The sequence below is a fragment of the Hylobates moloch genome, unplaced genomic scaffold, assembly GCF_009828535.3.
Source record: "Hylobates moloch isolate HMO894 unplaced genomic scaffold, HMol_V3 SCAFFOLD_10, whole genome shotgun sequence".
Classification (NCBI taxonomy): domain Eukaryota; kingdom Metazoa; phylum Chordata; class Mammalia; order Primates; family Hylobatidae; genus Hylobates; species Hylobates moloch.
The window spans coordinates 82,835,711-82,854,768 of record NW_026652285.1 but is presented as its reverse complement, the minus strand read 5'-3'; the positions used below and the strand labels follow the sequence as shown (position 1 = coordinate 82,854,768).

The following is a 19,058-nucleotide window of genomic DNA, read 5'->3' as shown; positions in this document are numbered from 1 at the left end:
CCACTGCCCCAGTCTCAAATTTCTTTATCTACAAACTAAGGAATTGAACTATATGACTTTGGGGTCTCCTTGCAGATTTAAAGTTGGTTATTATTCTTTTGCTAGAACCAAAATTAATACAAATAAACTACTAAAAATAAAAATTTAGTTTTTGCCATTGGACTTTATTGCTTGTACCTCAGAGATAAAGATGACACATGGAAAAGGGAGCTATAATTGCCTGCACAAGTGCGTAAATCACTGCTTCTGTTGCACAGAAGTTATATTAGCCCTAGAACTAACATTGATAATTTCTATTTGAGTGTTTACTCCGTGTCAGTCACTCTTGTAAGAGCTATAAATATATTATCTACTTCTACATTCTTCAATTTATGATGTAGATAGTATTATTAACCTAATTTTACAAGTAGAGAAACTGAAGCACAAAGAGATAAGTAACCTACTAGAAGTTACACATGCAACAGGTGGTAGAACCAGGATTTGGACTCAAGAAGTTTACCTGAGACTCTAGAGCCCATGCAGTTTTCTTGAGATCCTACTACCCATGTTATTAACCACTATATTAAGTCCTCTCCAAAAGTGCCTTATATAGTTTGTTGTTCATGGAAATAAATATAGCAATTACAATCTCAGAGTCATGTATTCGGTATCTGAAGAAAATAACTGAATGTAAAATTACTTGAACTCCTTATTGCCATAGAATTCTAATAGCTTTCCATGATATCTTTGCATGAATCAAAATAGTCACATTTTGAAAGTAAGCCCAGTGGAGGCATGGCCTTCTCTGTCTCATGTTGCGCCTGGAACATTGCTCAGTGCGTCTTTGTTGGATGAACTAATGCGATAAAGAGAAAGAAATTTTCCTTTGCTCTGTATGTATGCTTGAACTTATGCATCTCATTTTAATATCTGAAAAATGATATTAAAAACTCACTCCAATTAGAGTATACATATTTCAGGTCACAATAACTTTTCATTTCAAATAATATAATGTCAACATTATACTAAACAATTTAATTATTTTAAAGTACATTTTCTTCAACACTGCAATTTAAGAGGGCCTATCTGTTGACTTGAAGCATTATGTATTATTTATTCAGTGCTATCATTATTATACAAGTGACTTTTTCTTAGAGAAATGTAGTGACAACTGTTCAACTAAAGGACCACTTTACTGTTCTTCTCTGAAAGCCTTATAGAACTTTTTAGATGAAACCATACCATAATATACCATAATATCTCCTAAAGTAAAAATCAATGGGTCAAGCTCCTCTTTTAGAACATGCATCCTATTAAACCATGCAGATTTAATTTTCCCAATGATAGCCTCCAGGGATATCAGAGGTTTGTGATTTTTTTCTTTGTTTGGTTTTTAAATGCACAATGTACTCATGACAGCAAATCAAACCTGTTAGTGGCATCAAACAAGTAGGACTGATGCCGGGAACAGGACCACTGCAAATTTTATTAAAACTGCAATCACTGAGAACACAGCACACGGTGGGGTTTTAAATACCTCTCTCTGTGGCATTTGTGATATTAAGAGCTGCAGCATAAACAAAGGAAAAAGCAAATCAAATGTGGTATAAACATTACATGATTGCTTCCACTTTTGTAGATGCAACAAGTAGATCTCTGGGAAAGAAGGCAGCCAGAAGTCTAAAATTTTGAAGACAATGCTGATCTTTTACAGTTATGTCTATTGACATCTGCTTCTGTGACATGATAGATAAATAGATAGACAGGAATTATTATTTATTTTCATCTTTCAGAATTCTACTTGTCTTACCCGTTTCATATGTCTGCAAAAATATCTTCAGATAAAAAGTTTCTGAATAGATTTTGTTGGCCTTAAGGGTACATAGTGCAGCCTTTCAGATTGCAAAGAAACTGGGCTGGCAGCACTCAGGTGTCCTGACAAGTGATGGAGACTCATGCACTGAAGCCACTTAAATTCTCCATATGACTTGCCTTCCCTTGCTGCTCCCAAAACGCCTCTCCGTATTGTGACAAGAGGCTTCTTTTCAAAACCCTGAGGAAATAAGAAGTTGTTTAAACATCAGGGATCCCTACAATAACCCTGTACCCAGAAGGACTCTGTTCTTTTTGTTCTGCTTCTAGACCCTCCCTGGCTCTTATTTGCAGTTTTGTATTGGTGCCAAGACACTCTTCCCACCAGCAATTGCTGACTGACAGCCCTCTCTTGATTCCAGCTTCTGCCCAATATTTTCCTTAATGGCTTAAAGCTTCAAGGGTAAACAAGATAATAATAGAAAATGCAATTAACAAGAGCTTGACGCACTCCAGCATCCATCTATTTTAATTTGGGCCTCAAGTACTCTACATTCAGCCAGTTTCTATACACAAAGCAGTATTTATCTGAATGTGATATTCACAGAATGTAGTAAGAGCCATATTCAGCCTCAAATAAATAAGTACATTTTTAAAAATCTTAAAGGCAGAGAATGTGAGGGGAAAAAAGAAAATTAGATATTTGTAAATTTTAAATGAGTCTTTTGCAATGTTTAAAAAATCTTATAACAAAGACACCCCCAGCTATAAAAAACAATAATTATGTTATCACCTTAAAAGATTTGATTTCTGTGGTCTGGTATTTTATTTTTATTTTATTTTATTTTATTTTACTGTAGAGATGAGGTTTTTGCCATGTCACCCAGGCTTGTCTCGAACTCCTGGATTCGAGAGGTTCACCTACCTTGGCCTTCCAGTGTATTGGGATTACAGGCATGAGCCCCTGCACTGGTCAGAGGAGCTGATTCTCTCTCTCTCTCTTTCTTTGTTTCTCTCTCTCTATATATATATATTTTTTGAGACAGGGTCTCAATCTGTTGCCCAGACTGGAGATCAGTGGCTCCATCTCAGCTCACTGCAACCTCCGCTTCCCAGGCTCAAGCAGTTCTCATGCCTCACCCTCCTGAGGAGCTGGGATTACAGGCGTGCACCACCATGCCCGGCTAATTTTTTATTTTTAGTAGACATGGCTTCACCATGCTGCCCAGGCTGGTCTCTAATTCCTGACCTCAAGTGATCTGCCTGCCTCAACCTCCCAAAGTGCTGAGCCACTATGGTTGGCCCTCTGGTCTAGCATTTTAAAGGGGGCATATGCCACTGGTCAAAACAGGGAAATAAAATCAGAATTTCAAAAGTTGTCCCAAGCAATTACGATAGCAAACCCTCATTGAAAATTCCAGCCCTGCCATTCAAATCAGCATGTTCCACTGCCATATCCCTCTGCCCCTGAGTATCTGTCTTCCTGTCCTTTAGAGGTACTCAGGAGAAAATGGTTTCAGATATATAAGAAAAACAATATAGATCACTCTTTGGCTACACACCATACCTAAAGTAGAATGTGAAGTGGATTAGAGAAGCAGACAAAACTGCCTCTTAAAAGAGAATTTCCTCTATATGGCCCTGAAAAGCCACTTAGTCTCTATTTCAACCTAATAAAATGAATAGGCAGCAAATAAAAGGTTTTGAGGGAAAAAGGCTAGCTGGCATCATCTCACTGAAAATAATGCTTTCATTTCTGTGAGGAACTAATGAAACGATCTCAAGCAGAAGGAAAATTTCTAGTTAAAAATAAAGCTTTATGAGCCAATATGGTTGATTTATTTTTGTTTTATCACTGTATATTCATTCTCATATTTGGGGACAGCTAAGGAACGATCTTAGCTGGAGGGCAGAAGCCACAAACTGGATGTGAACGCCTTTAGCACCTGTAAGACAAATCTCAATTTCAGAGATATTAAAATCTGCAACAAAGAAACTAAAATTTATTCAATTGTGATTGTAAGGGATTAATGACTAAGATGCAACCCAGATATGCCAAAATATGAAAAAATGAGCATCTTAGAATGTATGAAATATGATATGTAGATTTCTCTGGTGACATCAGACAGTAAGATGTTCCCTGGTCACATCCTGCCGTGAATCCTCTCCTAGAGCCCTTTGGCACATAGAGGCCTGAGACAGGGCTTAACCTTTCCAGAAAAGCCTCCACAGTTGTGAGATTGAAAACTTTACTCTGCATTCCAGATGAGTGAGGCTTCCCTGTCAATGTCAAATCAGTATACATAAATAGTTCTTATCTAGCGGTGCTTCCTTTCCTATAGGAACTTACCTTTGTTTCACTTTTCCCTTTATGCTATAAGTCAGTAACACCCAACAAAGGGTGGAAAATGTTCACTGAGAAATCAGAACCCTAACAAAACTTTTGTGCTGGATCCTCCAAACCATTCCGGACTATAAAATCATAAATTTCAGATTATCATCTATATGTAGAAAAGAAGAGTCAGATGGGTGGAGACTTCATCAGCAGCTGCTGTTCTCTGACCCCCTTCACTTCCTCCATCTAAGTGACTCTGCCAACTTCCTCTTGTAGGTCTCAAGCTTAGCAGCTTTATGGATTGATTCCTTCCCTAAGGAAATGGCATGTTCTATGTCCTGTTCATCAGGACCTCCACCTTCAGTATTCTTCAGCCAATATCCAAGTGTTGTGAAACCCTAAGCAACATAGGAATCAATTGCCTTTGACAAAACTTTTCCCATCCCTGAGTTTGTCCTGGAGATCAATGGAGCAACAGAACTGCAAAAATATCAAACTAATGAACATAAAGTTTCATGTTACTTTATCAAAAATAGTATAATATTTGGAAAAACTGTTTTTTTTCCAAAGCATAAATACATGTATTAATCCTTCCTAATTATAAAGGTCCCTTTATAAAGATGCAAAAAATATAGCCCTGCATAAAGTATAAAATGGAAGTTACCCCCCATATAATTTTCTTTCTCTTTCTTTCTTTCTTTCTTTCTTTTTTTCTTTCTTTCTCTCTCTCTCTCCTTCCTTCTTTTCTTTCTTTCTTTCTTTCTTTCTTTCTTTCTTTCTTTCTTTCTTTCTTTCTTTCTTTCTTTCTTTCTTTCTTTCTTTGAGATGGAATCTCACACTGTCGCCTGGGCTGGAGTGCAGTGGCACAATCTCCACTCACTGCAACCTCTGCCTCCTGGGTTCAAGCGATTTTCCTGCCTCAGCCTTCCAAGTAGCTGGAATTTCAGGTGCCCGCCACCACACCCAGATAATTTTTTGTATTTTTAGTAGAGATGATGTTTCACCATGTTGGCCAGGCTGGTCTCAAACTCCTAACCTCGTGATTCGCCCACCTCGGCCTCCCAAAGTGCTGGGATTACAGGCATGAGCCACCGTGCTGGGACCCCCCATATAATTCTCTATGCAGAGATGATGACTTAAGAGTTTGATATACATGTACTCTAATATATAATAATCATATACTGTTTTTTACTTACTTTTTCACTTATGAACATATTATATTGATAATGAATTAATATTCTAAAGCACTTAAAACAGTACCTTGCACATGGTAAGCACTATGCAAGTACTTATTAAATACATGAAATAAATAATAAAACAGCACATAATTATATATTACACACTACATGTCTATAATAACTAATAATCAAGCATCCTAAGAGGTAGGTTCTGCTTTTATCTCTATTTTAGAGAAGAGGAAGCTGAGGCTCAGAGATGGAAAGCAGAGCCAAGTCACATATATGGTAGATAATTTTAGAAGTTCATGTATATAAATCCATCTCATTCTTTTTAATGGCTGCATGGAATTTCATCACATATTTAGTTGGTCTCCTATTGATGCAAATTTAAGTTCTTTACAACTTTTTACTAAGTAACTTTGTAACAAATAATCTCGAACATATACTTGTGCAAATATTCTTTCAGATAAATTGTCAGAAGATAAATTGCTGAGACAAACCTATACACATTTTAAAGTTTGATTTTTATTTTTCGTAAACCTCCACAGGGCTATACCAAATTGTAAGGATAGAAGAAAGTGATAGTTTCCCCACACTCTATTGCTATCCTAATTGTTGTCCCTTATAAATAATCTGTCTTCAATATTTTAAGATAATCTCTTTGTCTTTGATGTTTCATTATGATTTGACTGGGTGTGAAATGCTTATTTCTCTGCTCTTCATTTTTACCGATTGGGACTTAGTGTACTTCACACACTTGAAGATTTAAGTCTTTCATCAATGCTGGAAAGTTCTTAGTCATCATGTTTTTGAGTATTGCCTCTCATATTTTCTGTATTTTTTCTTTCTGTAATATATCTTTTATCATTTCTTAAATTCAATTTCATCTTTTCTGTGCTTTCAAAATCTTTCTGCACTGAATTCTAAATTCTGAAGAGCTGATTTCTAATGGCTGAATTATCTCTTTATCTCTAATATACTATTATCCATTGAATTTTAATTTTAATTATATTTTTATTTGTTAAAATTATGTTTATTTATCAAAACTGCCTGTCTTCCTAATTTATTTATTCATTTAATTATTGTTTTTTTGGACAAAGTCTCACTCTGTTGCCCAGGCTGGAGTGTAATGGCACAATCTTGGCTCACTGCAACCTCTGCCTCCCGGGTTTAAGAGATCCTTCCGTCTCAGCCTTCTGAGTAGCTGGGACTACAGGCGTGCGCCACCATGCCCGGCTAATTTTTGTATTTTTATAGAGATGGGGTTTCACAATGTTGGCCAGGCTGGTCTTGAACTCCTGACCTCAAGTAATCTGCCTGCCTTGGCCTCCCAAAGTGCTGGGATTACAGGCGTGAGTCACTGTGCCTGGCCCTAATGTATTTTTGTTTTTCTTATTCCTCTTTTTGCATTTTTAATTACTTTAGGCATACTTATTTTATAGTTTCTATGATGTTATTTGGTTAACTGAATTTTCTTTGTATATTATGTTGGACAACACTCACTCAAGGTAGGTTGTTTTCTGTAGGTGTGACAATTTGGCATTGTGAACTCATCCTCAGTGTAGGTATATCCATGAAAAGCCTATGTAACCTGGGTAAAGTGCTTCTTCTTTTAGCTTTTTTTCTTGTTAAATTTTTGGCCTGGAACCAATGTTTTGTGTATATGTAGGTTTTTTGGCCTGGAACCAACATTTTATGTGTATGTAGGTTTTTTATTTTTATTTTTATTTTTTATTTCGAGACGGGGTGTCACTCCGTTGCCCAGGCTGAAGTGCAGTGGCACAATCTTGGCTTACTGCAGCCTCTACCTCCCAGGCTTAAGCCATCCTCCCACTTCAGGCTCCCAAATAGCTGAGACTACAGGCATGTACCACCACACCTGGCTAATTTTTATATTTTTTTGTAGAGATGGAGTTTTGCCATGTTGCCCAGGTTGGTCTCCAGTGCTCAAGCCATCAGCCTCCCAAAGTGCTGGGATTATAGGAGTGAGCCACTGTGCCCAGCCTGAAACCAGTTTGTACGTTCATTTTTCCAGCTGAGAATTCCCAGACTGTGCTGATGGTATTAAGTCAATATCAAGCCTATGGAAGCTATAGTCCTGAGTTTTGAATATTCACTCCTAAGAAGACCTGGTTTTTTTCTCCCTCACGACTAAAGACAGACAAGCCATTGTGTTGTGTTTTTGTGCCCAGAGATGGAATTTCTGGCCCATCTTTCTACTTTTGTGGTTCTCAGCTTTATACAAGGGTCTGAATGCTAACCTCCATTTCATATGGGACAAGACCCTGTCTCCTGTCCCTTTAAGGGTCTTCAGACTAATCCCTTTTAAGGGTCTTCAAACCAACCTCCTAGGTTATAGAGATGAGCACCTGTCCCATTACCTTTAGAACAATAAGAAACCAGCTCATTGAGCTTATAGTTTGTGCAGTTCCTGTTCATTTCGAGCTTCCAGAGATTTATATTTTATTCTTATGAGTTATACAACTAGCCCAGCATTTCTGGGCTAGTTGGAAGATTTTCATATTACCTTGTCTGTTATATTGCTGGAGCTATAATGTTTAATCCTAGGCTCAAATCCAAGGATATTTCATATTTGGATGTTAAATCATAGGTATGGCTGGGCATGGTAGCTCATGCCTATAATCCCAACATTTTGGGAAGTTGAGGCTGGAGGATTGCTTGAGGAGTTTGAGACCAGCCTGGGCAACATAGCAAGACCCCGTCTCTAAAATAAAATAAAATAAAATAAAATAAAGCAAAATAAAATAAAATAAAATAAAGCAAAACAAAATAAAATAAAAAATAAATAGCTAAGCACAGTAGTGCACACCTGTAGCCCCAGCTAATCAAGAAGCTGAGGTGGCAGAATCACTTAAGCCTAGGAGTTTGAGACGACAGTAAGCTATGATTGTGCCATTGCACTACAGCCTGAGCAACAGAGTGAGACTTTGTCACAAAGCAAAACAAACAAGAAAGACAGAAAGAAAGAAAAGAAAAGAAAGAGAAATTATAGGTGTATTTGGTACCTAAAGATTCCATGATTCATGCTTCAATCTCCCTTTTGCAATAGTCTCAAATCCTTTGCCCTATTTTCCTTCCTGACAAAATTCCAACACTTACGTCTTGCCTTTGAATTTAGCTTTCTGCTATTTTCTGAACTTACACCTGTGCAGCAGAGCAACACTGGGGGGAAAAACCCTGCAACCATGCAGATCGATGCCACTCCATATTCACGGTCCTGCTCTCTACTAAAACTTTAATGCTGCCCTACAATCCTGGTTTACCTTGTGAGTCATCTCTCCCATCCCACAGCTATTTTAGAACTCACTTCATCCCCACCCTCTTCCCTGACCCTTTAACAAAAGTGTTTTCAAAAGATAACCCTAATTTCTCCTTCCTAGAGGAAATAGAGACCATAAGAACAGAATTTTCTCAAATTCCATCCATCATACTTGTGAACTGATTTATACTGAAAACATCCCTCTTCTCCTTTCTTCCTATTACAAGGACATTCTGTCTTCCTGTCTAAGGAGAGTAACCATATAATTTATCGTGGAAGCTTGGATACTTCTGAAAGTAAAAGAGAGACTCTATTAATAATGATTCCAAGACAACAGGTGTAAACCAGAACTGTCCTGGGAAAACTGGAACATGTGGTCACCCTCTGTATACAGTTTATCATTCTACTTGGCCCCCAAATACAACCCTTGTGCATTCTCCAGCACCACATTCTCTTGAATATTTTGTTCTCTTATGTATGTTCAAATTTTTCTTCTCTCTGAGCTCAGTCTCATTAATATTTTAACGTTTAATTTCTTTTTACATTTCACTCTTTTTTGAAGAGAAATCTTGCAATGCAACATGATCTACACACCAAACATAGCTCCAGCTACTGCTCCCTTTTTTGACTCCTCCCTTCTCTGAAAAATTTATCGAAAATTTGTCAATACCACCTGTCTATTTTTTTTCAGCTCCCAACCTCTGCTTCTTTTGCAGAATTCTGGCTTTTCCCCTCATTTTCATCTAGATACTTCTCTTGACAATGTCACATAGGACTATCTCATTCTTTAATAGAACAGACAGTATTCAGCCTGACTCAAATTCTTAGACACAGCTATCTGTGCAGCCTTGTGTAAGTTAGCTATCCTCTCTATTCCTCTGTTTCCTAAAATGGCAGAATATAGGGCCCTTGTTACAGACTTTTAGTGAGGATTAAACAAGATAATCCACATAAAACGTTTAGCCTCAATGGAACCTTTTAAATGTTAGGCTTCCCATTGGACATCCTTTCAGAAAGATATCCATGCTGCACCATGCTTGAGTTAGATGGTTCCATCAATAATTCTGTATGTCACTGTTTGAACATTTTAAGGCAAGACCAAAGTATAGGATACCTTTACATTTCCATTGCACAGATCCAGCAGTCTGAGAATGGCAATCTAGAAAGGGAGCTTTACTTCCGTGTGGTAGGGTGTTTCTTTCACATTTGTTACAACAAAGATTTAGTTAACACATTGTACTCAATCCATGGCCTGGCATGTTTATTTTTATTAGAGGCTATCAAGGACAAAACCCTATCTTTTCCTGTATGCCCATCTGTGTTAAGTGTAGCCCAGCATCAAATGGCACCATAGAGTTCTGATGCGATATAGCCATTGCATGACTAATTTGCAGAGTTACGACTTGATACATATATATGCTCGTCTGCCCCGACTGACCATGGTCCTGCCTCATCATCTTCAGTCCTCATCATTGCCAAACTAGCAGGCATCTGCATGTACTTTTGAGCTTTTTCCACTCATTTCTCAGTTGCTTTTTTTTTAAAAACTTGTTCTGAGTTGTAGGTTGAGTTAGCCCTACCTCTAAATAGGTCACGTCTACATTGTATCTTATGAAAATACTTCAACCATTTATTCAAGTGGAAGTCAACCTTTCAGAGCTTCCAGAACCAAAGAAAATTTGTTACGATTTTATGTTTTAATCATAATAAGTATAGCAAACTCCATTTGTTAAATGCTTATTATGTACCAGCAATTGTGCTAAGCATGTCACATATTTTGGTTATTTTAATAGGGACTAAGATGAGGGTAGAAACAGACGTGTGTGCTAAAATCTTCTTACCTACAGTTAGGGTAAATTTAAATGATATTATGAGCTCTCAGTACTAGCAAATTTCATAAAATCTCTAGCATATATTAACTTTTAAAGCACTAAGCATGACCGTTTAAAGGTTACGAGAAAAGAGGCAGTATTCAGTGTTACTGACAGGCATGATACAAAATTAAATGGTAACTCAAAACCAAACTGTATAATAACTCCAACTAATGGAGTTTGGTGATAATTTTCTCTAGGTCAAAGTAAAGCAAGTTGCTTTAATACCTATGAAGCTAGTGACCTAGATGATCAGTATTAAATATTACAGTACAGAAGGCTTATTTTTAATATCTTAAAGAGAAAAACTCTTTGTGATATTTTATACAAATGGATAGCATTAATTCTGCATCATTCCTTAGACAGAATAGGAAAACACTGGATCTAGGCAGACAGATATTCAGTGAGTCTGAATATGTGTCTGGGTGGGTTTGTAGGTTTATTTAGTTTTTACTGAATAAATCACATCAACTGGTTGTTGAATACTGAGCTTTAAATAGCACTGATTATTTAGAAGATATTAAATTACAGCAACTTGCTGAAAATGTATTTTTATATTCTGACAGCCATTATTCCCACCAACCTCATTATTTTCTTTGATGAATTAATGAAAATTTTATGAGCAATTGGTACAATGACATAATAAAGATGTTACCTCAATTAGAGGCAAATGTGGGAAACGAGATCATTAAAGCTGTGACAGGGATGTCCATCAAGGAAATAAAAATAATCTTAAAGGAGTTAATAGAAAACTGTATGAGTGAGAAGGAAATACACAGAAAAGGATAGATTTTGACCTAAGGAAAGTAGGATAGAATCAAAGCAAAATATGGAGAACTCTTCAAGTCTTTTCCTGGTTGAACTGTAATTTGTACCACTATGTGATACTCTAACACTTATCAGTCAGATAAGAGAAAAGCAGAAAAATAGATGATAATTCTATAACCAACATTTATTGAGGGTACACAAAGGACCAGATGCTCTGCTAAACACTATCAACATCTAACTTCATTAAATAGAGCAAACCCCACTTAACAGGTGAGAAAGCTAGAAGCCAAAGATGTTAATTCTCTGGCACACAACAGGAAGAGCTAGGAAGGGTTTGTACTCAGTTTATTCACCTAATAGAGGTGTGCTGATAGTTCTTCTTTTTAAGCAAAATGTGGTGCAATTTTAGGTCAAGAAGGACGTGACTAACAAGCAAATAGAACACCTAGACCTATTTGGATTCTGATTTCTCAGTGAAGACCTTTCACACCAAGTTATTGAATTTGCTGATTAAAAAATATTTTCAGAAAGAAAAGAAAAAGTATTTTGATAACATAATTCATAGAACTGGGATTATTTTTCGCTTTACGATTTGAGTTAATTTTTTTTTCAAGCTTTGTGATAGAATACTATCTGAAAATAGCTACTTTTTCCGCTTCATCACATCTTTTTAAAGTTGTTCTATATGATTAAAAAGATTAAAATTATTATGTCCAAGTTTATAGATGAGGGAAGAATTGTCCAAACCAGGAAGACATTCTAAAATGGGTTTCTACTATTTTACTGTTACAGTAAATTTAGTCTGTTTTGGTAAAAATTACCAGTGATTGTGAATAATCCATGGAATATGACCTTTTATACTAGTGAGAATTTCTTTCTTTTTTCAGTTTTCCTTTTCTGTTATCATAGGCTTGACCTTATGGCCTAGTATCTGGAACAACTGAGGGAAGTGGGCTGCCCACATCTCTTCTCTCCCAAGCCCAGGTGCAGCCTTCACAGTAGACAGTGAGGCCCCTGGTCACACAGTCAGGGGAAGAAATGCAGCTCCTTACCCTCAACTTCCAGCTTCACCACTTTGGAATATGCTGTCCCGAGGCTGTTTTTTGCCACACATCGATACTGTCCTGCATCTTCCTTTTGTACGTTATGAATCCTCAAGCTCCCAGATTCAAGAACTGCAATTCGGGAATTTTCCTGCCAGAGATAGGGACGTGAATTCAAAAATGTTTATGGGTCTATCAAGGATACATTTGCCAAATATCATCAACTTATTGTCATCACTATTATCATCATCAAGGATATCGCTTTGTCCTTTATTGGGCACTTATTATGTAAAACATACAATATTAAATGAAATAGTGCAAGAGTACCTACATTAATCTTCACCAGGGTCCTATGAGGTATAGTTTATTTTTATTTTCTTTCATCCCATGAGTGTGTGTGTATATATATATATATGGGCTTATTTTACTTCCCCAAAGTCACAGCTAAATCTGATTAAAAGCATTGCTTTTAGAAGAGGGAAATGTTGCAGAGGGAGGGTGGTGAGACATACAAAACTACATACTGGGTATAATGTACAGCACTCGGGTAATAGGTGCACTAAAATCTCAGACTTGGCCACTGTACAGTTCATCCTTGCAACCAAAAACCACTAGTACCCCAAAAGCTATTGAAATATAAATAAATAAATAAACACATTGCTTTTAACTATCAGGTTTACCTTGCACCCTAGATGGTGTCTTTAGGAGAGTACATGTCCTTTGAAATACTAGAAAATTTCACACATAATATTAAAATTACTCTTTGGACTTTAAATATTACATCTTTCTTTTCTGTTTTGGACCCTAAATTCGGTAACATAAGTACAACCACCCTTGTTTGTCATTGTAGGAAATGCACCAAGATTTATAACAAGAGGAAAGCCAGATAATCACTAAAAATTAGCAATATTTATTTTATTTTAAATACAGCAAAGCTGAGCAATTTTATACCTTAGTTTAGTTAATTGACATATAGTGACACCTTTGTATTCCTCTTAAAATACACTATGCATTGTTAAATGAAAAACACAGTCTGTGATCTTTTAGGTGATACAAAGATGGAAAGACAATAATGATGCTGCATAATAATTTATCAATAAATGTGGGGATAAGATACAGAGGCAGCACAAAATAAGCATACAGACAATAACTTTTTTTTTTTTTTTGAGATGGAGTCTCATTCTATTGCCCAGGCTGGAGTGCAGTAGTGAGATCTTGGCTCACTTGCAACCTCTGCCTCTCGGGTTCAAGTTATTCTCCTGCCTCAGCCTCCTGAGTACCTGGGATTATAGGCACACACCACCACACCCAGCTAATTTTTGTATTTTTAGTAAAAACAGGATTTCGCCATGTTGGCCAGGCTGGTCTTGAACTCCTGACCTCAGGTGATCTGCCCGCCTTGGCATCCCGAAGTGCTGGAATTACAGGCGTGACTAATCTTCGTGACTCAGGAGGGATTTGCCAAGGTATTTATGTATGAGTCTTGAGTCTTTTCACTTAACTTCTCTCCAGAGCTCTTATTTCTTTTCTTCCGAACCTTGTCTCCCTCCGTCCTTCCAGAAACTGTCAGTTCTAAAGCCTGGGTTTTAGTTTTTCTTTTTCATCCCCTAAGTCTCAGATTCAACATTAAAAAAATAAATGATTTAGCCAGCCAACAAATACAAAGGATTCCAGGTTTGCTTTTTCATTGCCTCCTTTTCTATCTTTAACATTATTGGTTCCCATCTCTTTTTTTCCCTAGCCAGACCCAAATGAAATGCCATACAGTTTGCATATACGCAAACAGAAATACTTACATTTGGTTAAAATGTACATGGAAACTGCTTTATACTAGAAGTTTGTAAGTGTGTAACTGAGTGTGTAAAGAAATGTTATATTTTAAAATACATTTTATATATGTGTTTTAACATCATAACCACTTACCCTGAGAGGGCTGTCTCCCTTTATCCAAGACACTGATGGTTTGGGATTACCCATTGTAGTACATGGTAGGACTGCTTTTAATCCCTCTATTATTTTCACATTTATGGGAGGACGAGTTATTTTAGGTTCTAAAAAGAAATGAAAATTCAAAATAAATAAGGCAATATGGCTTTATTAAACCTAGAGTTTCTAACTTTCAATTTAATTCGAAATATCTGTTTTAAGAATCATTTGAGGCATGTTACGTTACAAAATTCACCAAATGCAAAGAGAGTTTTCTTCAGTAGATCTCAAACAGAAACCAGTTTAGAAACACTTGGTTGTCTCTGCTTTATTAGAATCTTACTAGCAAAACACAAATTTATGAAAAATATTAACAGTGTGAAGTTATCATAGCATTCTTCCTTTTAAAAGATAGTTAATAAAAGCTGATTAACATAGGCTGTCACCATAGCAATTCAACATTATTTAATTCATACTGATAGACATAAAACATTTGAAAAGAAAATTTTGATATAACTATATTCTTACATAGCTATAAATTACGACCTATTTTCCCTTTAGCTTCCATCTTAATTTGACTATTAAATTTGATGATTATTAATTAAATACATTCATTCTCTAGACAGTAAACTAGATATTATATTAACAATCAAAAGAAATTCTGTCGTACAATATGGGGGGACTCAATTCTGTAAAGCAAACATGTAATTTACTGTTCAAACACTTTTAATCTTTCAGAAGAAATAGTTTATGCCAGTTAATGTTTATTCTCAAATATGAAACTTTCAAAGAAAGTTATTAAATCTAATATACAAAAGAATTGATAAGTTCAGGATGCCAGTTATTTTAGTACTATTCATAAAATAGTTAAAACTACATTTATGTCCTTTTATGTTACAGATACAGAGGGGGACTTGGCAAGAGAGACTACTGAGCAATGAATACGTTTTATTTCTTGCAGGACATGTGCCGTAACCAATTTGTTATTTTCACAAAGGAAAGCATGAAATAAGGACTTTGTTTTCTTCTACTTCAATGTGAGGGAGAGTAGTGGGGGCTTTGGTGTTGTTGGTAGTAAGAGATATTTGCAAAGCCTTCATGACCTGTTGGTTTGTTTTTTTTCTTTTCTTTTCTTTTCTTTTTGAGACGGAGTCTCGCTCTGTCACCCAGGCTGGAGTGCAGTGGCGCGATCTCGGCCCACCGCAAGCTCCGCCTCCTGGGTTCATGCCATTGTCCTGCCTCAGCTTCCCGAGTAGCTGGAACTACAGGCACCCACCACCACACCCGGCTAATTTTTTTTTTTTTTTTGGATTTTTAGTGGAGACCGAGTTTCACCCTGTTGTCAGGATGATCTTGATCTCCTGACCTCGTGATCCGCCCACCTTGGCCTCCCAAAAGGCTTGGATTACAGGCATGAGACTTGTTGGCTTTTAATCTAAGCATTCACTGCCATTTAGAGTTCCTGTGGCCCTGTGTTATAGCAAAAATACAAGAAAGGCTTTAAAATATAGGAAAATAACAACTTTATTACTTTGCCTGCTATCTATAGTATACAACTCTCCTTCTAATAAACTGTAAATACCTACATTTAAATACAGTACTGGCCAGGTTCCTCAATTGTGAGTTGTATTGTCATACAGTTGCTGGGAAAAACTTAGCTGCGCACTTGATATTCCTATGACAGTCAAATAAAGTGTTATCTATGCCTTCCATAGGTTCCACGAGCAAGATCTCTATGGTAAAGCTGAGGCACAGATAATGTCTTAGGTAAAGACCTTTGCTTAAAGCAAAAAACTCCTGTCTTCTCAGTGACATGATGTCTTGGTCATCTGTTAGGTGAGGGGTGAGGAATTCCCTTTTGGGAAATTGAATATAAAGTCAACTAGGAATGACTAGAGTATTGACGCATAGCCATGGATCCCTACTGTAAGGGAACATGATTCAGGGTGGAGTCATAAGTACTGACAATCAGAACTGGTCACCTTAAAGCAGGATGCTGGAAGTATCCTGCTGTGCCAGCATTGAGACTTTAGCTGAGGGACCATTAGGAATTTAGGGGAGGGAGCTCTTGGGGGAGGGCTTAAGAGAGCTGGAGTAGTGATAGGGGTTGGGGGATCTTGCGAGCCTTATGAAACAGATCTTTCCAAGAAGTATGGAAGCATTCCAAAATTTTAGCAATTGGAATGGCCACACCGGTGTATATCCACATGAATGGATGAGATCTCCAAAGGAGAGGTTGGAAAAAAGAAAACAAGAAAAGGGGATTTAGTATAGAACCCGAATCAAGAACATTTGGGCCAGAGAGAATATGAAAAATATTCAAAAGAAAGGTAGTGTCACAAAGTAAGGAAATACTTGAATGTGTTTCATCCTCAGAATGAAGTCTTCATTATTTAGCAAATGAGAGCATTCCAACTTCCTTATTTGATTTCTTACTGCTCCGCATACTGAAGGGAAGCCTGCGTATAGGCAGATCCCCATCTACTTACTCACAGTAAGTACCAAATCAGTATTCCATAAAGTCCTGCTATTCCCACCAGCTTTTTATCCTAATTAACTGAACACTCCATGTATATTTATGACCAAAAAATAAAAGATCAATTTGAGAAAAATTGTAAACATAAAAGGATGGAACCCAAACAAAATCAATTTTTTTTTCTGAAGGAAATAAAAGTAATGCAGGGAAAAAAAGAAAATGTCTTTTTAAAAGATGCACTAGTGATATCCTTAGAAGCTTAAGTGAATATTGTATCATACAAGTGAGTTTGTTATGACAACAGAGACATCAAGGAAATTCTTAGAAATTAAAAATACAGTTTTTAAGACCAAAACACTCAGAATGACAGAATAGTCATATTGGAGACCACATTCATAATGTGAAGGAAAAGTAAAAAGAATCTTCAAGAGAGTAGAATATCAAGACATGCAGAAAATATGAGGAGAAAAATTTGAAGTCATAGAGAAAGAAAAAAGAAAACAAATAGAGAAAATGTGCCTGATTTTCAAAAAAGCTTTGGTCTTTAGATCAAAAAGGCCCACCTAGGCTGGGTGCAGTGGCTCACTCCCATAATCTCAATACTTTGGAAGGCCAAGGTGGGAGGATCATTTGAGCACAGGAGTTCAAGACCAGCCTGTGCAACATAGTGAGAACTTATCTCTACCAAAAAAAGTAAATAAATAAATAAATAAAATTAGCCTGGTGTGGTGGCTCATGCCTGTAGTCCTAGCTACTTGGGAGGCTGAAGCAGGAGGATTGCTTTAGCCCAAGCAGTCAAGGCTGCAGTGAGCCATGATCACACCACTGCACTACAGCCTGAGTAACAGAGTGAGATCTTGTCTCAAAAAAACCAAACCAAAACAAAAACCAACCAAACAAACAAACAAAAAAACAAGGCCCACCTAAAACTGAGTAGCAATAATTCTTAAAAATACACCTAATATATTCATGTCAATTTGCAAAATTTATGAACTCTAGAAAAAAAAGAAAAATCCTAAACTTTTTAAGAGAGCCATCAGATTTACTTGAAAGAAATAAGAAAAAGACTTCTCATCTGCAACAGAGGATGTCTACTAAAACTAAAGAAAAGGGCTTTTAAAACTCTGATTCTGCATGCAGCAAAACTATTATCCAACAATGCAAGCAAAATGAAGACTTCCAACCAAGCAAAAATTCAGGAAATATTTTACATCTTTACACTCTGAAACAAGTACCTAATGATTTCCTCCAGCAAAATAACAAAAGATAAGAAATAATGATGAAAGACAACAACACAAAAACTAAAAATAAATGTCCCAAGTAGACCTAAATTCCTCTAATTTGTGTGGTGCCAGTATGTATGGTTATAAGCTTGTCAGAGAAGAGAACATGAAGGTTACATCATTGTAAGACTGACAGTTTGCAAGTAGCAGATGTTTACAGGACAGGAGGCCATGAGATTTAAAGATGCTGGTAAGGTAGTGTTTGATGATACATCACCAGGTAGAAGAAAGAACTAAGTATGGAAGGAAATAAAAGCCCCGTTGGGGAATCAATGGAAAGGAGAACAGAGACGAATCAAGGTAAGAGAACATGATGATGTTGATGATGTTGATGTTGTACAGCAAGAGTAGGAGAATGAGAGAGACTGAGACACTGTTTTTAGCTGAGAAGGAGACAATGGCAGTTTGTGCCCACAAACTCTACTTAGAGGCAAGTCATGAATATGGGAAACTGTTTTGCTCATCTGACAAAGCTGTACCAAAAAATGTCCATGATGAGAGTGACATACTGGAGCTGAAGATTTTAAATGCAGACTACTTCCAGTGGGTGACAAGGCCAAGAGTGAGTCATCGATTGGATATGCTGATAAAGAGTTAACACAAACAGGCTCATGCCTGTAATCCCAACACTTTGGGAGGCCAAAGTGGGCAGATTACTCAAGGTTACGAGTTTGAGACTGGCCTGGCCAACTTGGCGAAACTCTGACTCTACCAAAAATACAAAAATTAGCCGGGTGTGGTGGCACATGCCTGTAATCTCAGCTACTTGGAAGGCTGAGGCAGGAGAATTGCTTGAACTCAGGAGGCAGAGGTTGCAGTGAGTCATGATCACACCACTGCACTCCAGCCTGAGCGAGACTCCACCTCAAAAAATATATATATATATTTATTTAAATATATATACTTATATTTAAATATATATTTTTATATATACTTCTATTTAAATATATATTTATATATACTTATAATTAAATATATATTAATATATGTATATAAATATATATTTATATTCAAGTATATATATATTCAAATATATATTTATATATTTATATTCAAGTATATATATTTATATTCAAATATATTTATATATATTTATATTCAAATATA

The 19,058-nt window shown here is 36.6% G+C and overlaps 1 protein-coding gene across 3 annotated transcripts in view; it reads right to left on the bottom strand.

The window, feature by feature from the left end:
- MUSK (muscle associated receptor tyrosine kinase) overlaps nt 1-19,058 on the bottom strand; it is a 131,573-nt gene that overhangs the window by 91,700 nt on the left and 20,815 nt on the right. For all 3 annotated transcript variants that reach the window (XM_032162682.1, XM_032162681.1, XM_032162683.1), the window contains exons 4-5: nt 14,190-14,317; nt 12,276-12,417 (exon numbers count right to left, since the gene is read on the bottom strand). In XM_032162682.1, the coding sequence (XP_032018573.1) occupies nt 12,276-12,417; nt 14,190-14,317 (270 nt within the window). The remainder of the gene's footprint in view (nt 1-12,275; nt 12,418-14,189; nt 14,318-19,058) is intronic.